The sequence below is a fragment of the Otolemur garnettii genome, unplaced genomic scaffold (assembly GCF_000181295.1).
Source record: "Otolemur garnettii isolate 467f Iridium unplaced genomic scaffold, OtoGar3 scaffold00020, whole genome shotgun sequence".
Classification (NCBI taxonomy): Eukaryota; Metazoa; Chordata; class Mammalia; order Primates; family Galagidae; genus Otolemur; species Otolemur garnettii.
In genome coordinates, this window is record NW_003852415.1 from 1,656,461 (window position 1) to 1,663,775 (window position 7,315).

At 43.7% G+C, this 7,315-nt stretch overlaps 1 protein-coding gene across 1 annotated transcript in view; it reads right to left on the bottom strand.

Moving 5' to 3' along the window:
* ACYP1 (acylphosphatase 1) overlaps window positions 1-6,233 on the bottom strand; it is a 9,434-nt gene extending 3,201 nt beyond the window's left edge. The window contains exons 1-2 of the mRNA XM_012803458.2: window positions 5,875-6,233; window positions 5,415-5,506 (exon numbers count right to left, since the gene is read on the bottom strand). Of these exons, the coding sequence (XP_012658912.1) occupies window positions 5,415-5,498 (84 nt within the window). The 5' untranslated portion in view covers window positions 5,499-5,506; window positions 5,875-6,233. The remainder of the gene's footprint in view (window positions 1-5,414; window positions 5,507-5,874) is intronic.
* Between the last annotated feature and the right edge of the window lie 1,082 nt (window positions 6,234-7,315).

Here is a 7,315-nt window from a genome sequence, read left to right on the forward strand (position 1 = left end):
TTTTTTTTTTTTTTAAGAGACAGTCTTATTTTGTTGCCCTTGCCCTTGGTAGAGTAGCGTGGCATCACCACTCAAAGCAACCTCCAGGTGGGCTCAGGAGATTCTCTTGCCTCAGCCTCCTGAGTAGCTGGGACTGTAGGCGCCTGCCACAATGACTGGCTATTTTTTTTGTTCTTGTTGTTGTTGCAGTTTGGCCAGGGCTGGGTTCAAACCTGCCACCCTCAGTATATGGGGCTGGAGCCCTACTCACGGAGGCACAGGCGCTGCCCTGAGTCTCACTTTTGCTCAGGCTGGTCTTGAACTTGTGAGCTCAAACAATCCACTGGCCTGGGCCTCTCAGAGTGCTAGGATTATAGGCGTGAGCCACAGCGGCTGGCCTATAGGTATCATTTTTATACTTGATTCTGTTTTCATTTTTTAAATGATGGCATAATATTGCTGATTTATGTTCAATTTTGAATATCTACTTAAACAAGTAAATGGGTTTTTTCTAAGAAAATTATAAAAAGCCAATTCCACCTTATAACCCTATTTCTGCTTAAGCAGTCACCTCATTTTTTTTTTTTACCTAATTTTTTTTAACTCACACTCACTCTCAAATTTTTTTTATTTTTTGTTTGTTATTTTTTGAGACAGAGTCTCACTCTGTCGCCCTTGGTAGACTGCCATGGCATCATAGCTCACAGCAACCTCAAACTCCTGGGCTCAAGTAATCCTCCTGCCTTAACATCCCAAATAGCTGAGACTACAGGTGCCCTCCACAACACCCAGCTTGTTTTTCTATTTTTAGTAGAGATGAGGGCTCACTTTTGCTCAGTCTGGTCTCGAACTCCTGAATTCAAAGCAATCCAACTGGCTCAGTGCCTGTAGCTCAGCGGCAAGAGCATTAGCCACATACACAGGAGCTGGCAGGTTCGAATCCAGCCCGGGCCTGCCAAACAACAATGACAACTACAACAAAAAAAGAGCCAGGCATTGTGGAAGTTGCCTGTAGTCCCAGCTACTTAGGAGGCTGAGGCAAGAGAATCGCTTAAGCCCAAGAGTTGGAGGTTGCTGTGAGCTATGACACCATGGCACTCTACCATGGGCGACAAAGAGAGACTCTGTCTCAAAATAAATAAAAATAAAAAGATAACTAAAAAATGGACAAATGATTTGAACAAATACATAATATCTTAGTTCATGTGCCAATAAGCTGGTGAAAAGATATTCAATATCATTAGTTATGAAGAAGGCAGATCAAAACCACACTGAGAATATTATTCAGTCTTGAAGGAAATTCTGATACATGATGTAACATGGATGAAACTTGAGGACATTAGGTTAAGTGAAATAAGCCAGTAACAAAAGGACAAATACTGTATAATTCCACTTTCATAGGGTACCTGGAGTAGTTGAATTCATAGAGATAGAAAGTAGAATCATGATTGTCAGGGGGTAAGGAGAAGAGAAAATGAGGAATTAAGTGTTTAATGGGTACAGAATTTCAGTTCTGCAAGATGAAAAGAGTTCCGTGAGTGATGGTGTTGATGGTAGGACAACACTGTGAATGTACCTGAGGTTACTGAATTGTATATTTAAAAATGGTTACAATGATAATTTCTATATAATGTGTATTTTACCACGATTTTATGAACAAGTGCTACTTTGGGATTTTCCATTATCTGTTATCAATATGTAGTTTAGTTCACTGTGGTTGGAGAACATTCCTTGTATGAATTAAATCTTTTTAAATTCATTGACACCTGAAAATAAAACAAATAAGAATCCACAATGAGATACTATTTCACACCCACTTGGATAGCTATCATAAAAAAAATTCTCATACATAGCTGGTGTCTTGCAAAAGCTTGGCAGTTCCTCAAAGTAATAGAGAGTTACTATATGACCCAGCAATCTACTCCTACTTGTATATTCCAAAGGGAATTGAAAACACTGCCAAAAATATGCACATAAATGTTCATATTCATTGTGAAGCACCATACTTCACAAATTGCCAAAAACTGGAAACAACTCAGATGTCCATCAATTGATAAAATGGACAAGTAAAATGTGGTATATCCATACACTGGGATATTACTTAACCATAAAAGAAATAAAGTACTATTACATACTACAATATGGATAAACTTAGAAAACATTGTTAAGTGAAAGGAGCCAAATGCAGAAAAGACCATATTTGTGGATTCCATTTGTATTAAAGTTCTAGAACAGACAAATCTGTAGAGACAGAAAGTAGGTTAGTGATTGCCCCGGCTAGGGATACGAGGAATGAGTGCTAACAGGTAAAGGACTTCCTTTGGGATAATGAAAATGTTCCAGAATTAGAGCACAACTCTGTGAATATAATAAAATTCACTGAATTGTGTATGTGTGTGTGTGTGTATATATAGAGAGAGAGAGAGAGACAGAGTCGCAACCTGTTGTTCTGGGTAGAGTACCATGGCAGCATCATACCTCACAGCAAGGTCCAACTCTTGGGCTCATGTGATCCTCTTGCCTCAGTTTTTCTACTTTTTTTTAGTAGAAATGGAGGTCTCACTTTGACTTTGGCTGGTTTTGAACTTGTGAGCTGAAGCTACCCACCCACCTCAGCTTCCCAGAGTGCTAAGATTATAGGCATGAGCCACCTCGCCCAGCCTGAATTGTACATTCTAAAGTGGGAATTTTATGGGGTATGAATTATATTTCAACCTAAATAAAAGTCCCTGTTGGAGGCTGGGCACAGAGGCTCACACCTATAATCCAGTACTATGGGAGGCCAAGGCGAGTAGATTGCTTGAGCTCAGTACTTTGAGACCAGCCTGAGCAAGAGTAAGACCCTGCCTCTGTTAAAAACAGAAAAATAGGCTAGTGCCTGGGGCTCAAGCGGCTAAGGAGCCAGCCACATATACCTAAGGTGGCGGGTTCAAATCCTTGAACAAACAACAATGGCAGCTGCAACAACAATGTTGTTTGGCGCCTGCCAAACAACAATGACAGCTACAACCAAAAAACAGCTGGGCATTGTGGCAGGCGTCTGTGGTCCCAGCTACTTGGGAGGCGGAGGCAGAAGACTTGCTTGAGCCCAGGAGTTAGAGGTGGTTGTGAGCTGTGATGCCATAGTAGTCTTCCCAGGGGGACAGCTTGAGGGTCTGTCTCAAAAAACAAACAAACAAAAAAAAAAAACAGAAAAATAGACTAGGTGTAGTGGCACATGCCTGTAGTCCCAGCTACTTGAGAGGCTGAAGCAAGACAACTGCTCTGGCAGTCTACCCGTTAAAACAGAGTAGAAAAAAAAAGTCCCTGTTGGAATTTAATTAAGAAGCTAGATGATATCAATATGCAAACAGAGTGTAGTAAAACAAAACAATTGTAAAGATAAACCTATATACTGAAACAACTATAAATAGTAAAGAGAGAAGGAAAAAGATGGAATGAAGGAAAAATGAAGGAAAAAAGATGGCATTTTCTTTGCAGGAAAAAAAAATCTTTAGGCTGGGCATGGTGGCTCACACCTGTAATCCTAGTACTCTGGGAGGCCAAGGTGGGTGGATTGATTGCCTGAGCTCACAGGTTCCAGATCAACCTGAGCCACAGCGAGACCTCATCTCTAAAAATAGCAGGGTGTGGTGGTGGGCACCTGTGGTCCCAGCTACTTGGGAGGCTGAGGCAAGAGAATCTCTTGAGCCCAAGAGTTAGGAGCTCTGACACCATAGCACTCTACTGGGGGCAACAAAAGTGAGACTCTGTCTCAAAAAAAAAGAAAGAAAGAAAGAAAAACTTTGTTTTTCTGCATTCTCTCCATAAACTGGGGATGGGCAGATAGAGATGGGTCTCATCTTTTTTCCTCAACAACTGTGATAATCTTTGAAGCTATCACCTCAATTTACTAAGTCACAGAAACTTATGCTGCATCGTTGGTCACAAAGCTAAATGGAATATAGCTCTTGCTATGACTTTCAGCACTTCTTTTCTCTATAAGTACTTCCCATGAGTATGAAACAGGAAGAAATGATTTGGGAAGAATAGAAAAATAGGCGACAATTAACATTCATATTTTAAAGATTCAGCCTTGAATCTCAAGTACTATAGTCCTAGGAATGGGATATTTAAAAAGTTCTAACTCAGGAGATGCCTGTGGCTCAGTGAGTAGGGCACCGGCCCCATATACCGAGGGTGGTGGGTTCAAACATGGCCTTGGCCAAACTGCAAAAAAAAAAAATAGCTGGGCATTGTGGTGGGTGCCTGTAGTCCCAGCTGCTCAGGAGGCTGAGGCAAGAGAATCACCTAAGCCCAGGAGGTGGAGGTTGCTGTGAGCTGTGTGACGCCATAGCACTCTACCTGTTTCTACAAAAAAATAAATAAATAAAAAATAAAAATAAATAAAAGGTTCTAACTCATTATCTGTGGGGTTGGCAGACACATGGGGAAGGCAATAGCCTGATACCCCAATATAGGAGTCAGAAGGGAAATTGAGATTGCCTTTGTTTGTGGGCATGTGCAGGGAAGATTAGTGACACTAACACAGAGGCAGAGGCTGCCAACAGTTGTTCATTCCCTCACATACTCCTTTAAGGAATACCAGACTCCATCTTTAGCGTTACTATTCTGGAATGGATAAGATGTTTTGTATAATAATTAGAAAAACTTCAGCTGGAAAAGGTAAATGTTCTTTAAAAGGCAAAAAGAATAGAAAGGAATTAAGTGGCGAATTGGAGGAAGATTAAAAGAAGTCTTGGCTCGGCGCCTATAGCTCAACCGGCTAAGGCGCCAGCCACATACACCTAAGGTGGCGGGTTCGAATCCCCAGCCCGGACCCGCCAAACAACAATGATGGCTGCAACCAAAAAATGGCCAGGCATTGTGGCGGGCGCCTGTGGTCCCAGCTACTTGGGAGGCAGAGGCAGGAGACTCGCTTGAGCCCAGGAGTTGGAGGTTGCTGTGAGCTGTAATGCCACGGCACTCTGCCCAGGGTGACAGCTTGAGGCTCTGTCTCAAAAAAAAAAAAAAAAAAAAAGTCTGAAGAAAATGTAGCAGCTACAGGAGATGCATTTACATAAACTCCATAAATGGCATCAGTTTATCTAAGTACCATCTCTTCTTTTTTCAAGGTTAGCTTTCTTATGAGAAAAGTGACTTGGTTTGATGGTGCCACAACAGGGAGAACTGGGGAAGCTTCTATTCATCTTGGAGGAAAGAAGCTCATTAATATTCGTGTCTAGATGCTTCGGCACCACCAATAATAGCAGCAGGAAATCTTCCATTTACATCCTGTTTACTGACTGGGCAGCATTTTCATACTTATCTAGTAACTACCTCTCTGTCATGCAGTTACCAAATACCAGCTTCTTCTATTTCGTATTTGTCAGGAATATGCCTCTTGTTCCCATGCTCACCGCGTAGGTATGCCCCAGAGCCTGTAGGCCACATACCTGAGTATGCTTGCGGAAAAACACCCCTTGCACCTTGCCAAAAATTTCATAATCCACTGATATTAAGGTGTCCCCTTCTGCCATGTTCAAACCTGTCAGAAAGCAGGAAAGCAGAAAAGTGAAAAGGGGTTCCTATTCCAGGAACCCCGATCCTGAGTCAGATAGGTTCACACCCACACTTCTTCATCCTTAACCACTGCGACCTCTCCCCAATCCTGAACTTCGAATTCTGAGTAGAAAAGATGAGGCGTACGTGGCAAGTAACAGCCAGACACCCGAGTCAGGGAGCTTCAGGTCGCAACTGCCCACAGAGGCCTCTTCCGGGAAAACCACCTGCTTACCAACTAATTCCATCCCTGCACCCAGCCCCCGGCCCGCCCTCGCCCCAGGCCTGTTCTTTCCCAAGCGTCCGCCAGGAAAGCACAAAACATTTCAGTGCTAATCGAACTGACGGGCATACCCCAGAGTCCTCTCCCGGCTCAGCCTCCTCGTCTTCCCTACAGGCCACCGGGATCACTCGGGGACCACCAAGCCAACGGCTCCACAGCCGCTCAAACCGTCGCGCCCCGAAGTTTAGAACGCGGCTTCTACTTGGCTGACTCGTGTGCCCATCAACTCCGGCGGACCAATCAGGGATGGAGCTTCGCGGTCGTCACGCTGCCCAGCGACCCTGGAGTCTGGGGTGGGTCTGGGACTTCTCAACCCTGCCTCACCCTCCTCAATCCCTAACCGCACCCCTCTTCTCATTTACTAGTGGAGAAAGGCATAAAAGAAGGTGCGTTTGGGATACGTTCCATCATTCAGTGAATACTGACAGCCACTGCTGTAGATGATTGGCATACATACATTAAGGTCTTCCAGGATCCCTTCCCTGGAAGCGGGAGACAGTAAGCATCAAACATAAATTACTAAATTGACTAAGGCACTCACAACCCTTCTGTCTTATTATTATTATTATTTTCAGTTCTCAAATTTGGGATCATGCCTAATCCGGAATTGGTAGCAGAGCAGACAAGTGTACAGAAGGGGTCTGAGTGGAGGTTGTTTCTCCTGGGCTTCTGGAAGTTACTCAGCAGAGACCACTATGCTAGAAAGTGCTGGCCGGGCGCTGTGACTCTGGGAGGCCCAGGTGAGCTGTCTGCCTGAGCTCTTGGGTTCGAGACCAACCTCTGTCAGAGTGAGACCTTGTCTTAAAAATAGCCCGGCGTGGTGGCTGACGCCTGTAGTCCCAGCTACTTGGGAGGCGGACCCAAGAGAATCTCTTGAGCCCAAGAGTTTGAGGTTGCCGTGAGCTATGACGCTACAGCACTCTACCGAGGGAGACATAGTGAGACCCTATTTAAAAAAAAAAAAAAAAGCCGGGCGTGGTGGCTCACGCCTGTCATCCTCACACTCTGGGAGGCTGAGGCAGGTGGATCACTTGAGTTCGGCGTTCGAGACCAGCCTGAGCAAAAAGGGAGACCCTCGTCTCTACTAAAAATAGAAAAAACTGAGGCAAGAGGCTCCCTTGAGGCTGAATTAGAGGTTGCTGTGAGCTATGATGCCAGAGCTCTCTACCCAGGGCGACACCTTGAGACTGTTTCAAAAAAAAAAAGAAAAGAAAAGAAAATGTCAAATAATGCTTGAATAAATAACCAAATAAAGAGACCAAGATACGTCAGGGTTTTAGAATCACGATTGAATCAGTACATCTAAGCCAGATGACCAAATCACACGAATTTATTTTGAGAAAAGGGAATTTTCAAGGAGAATGGTTAAAATTACAGGGGATTCATAGACATCAGAATCCAGCTACCCTTACGATTGAGAATGTATATGAAGGAAAACTGTTGTGTCTGTGGATTGCTTGTATGCATTACACTATTTCATAAGAGGACTCCCTATGTGAACAGGCAGACTTG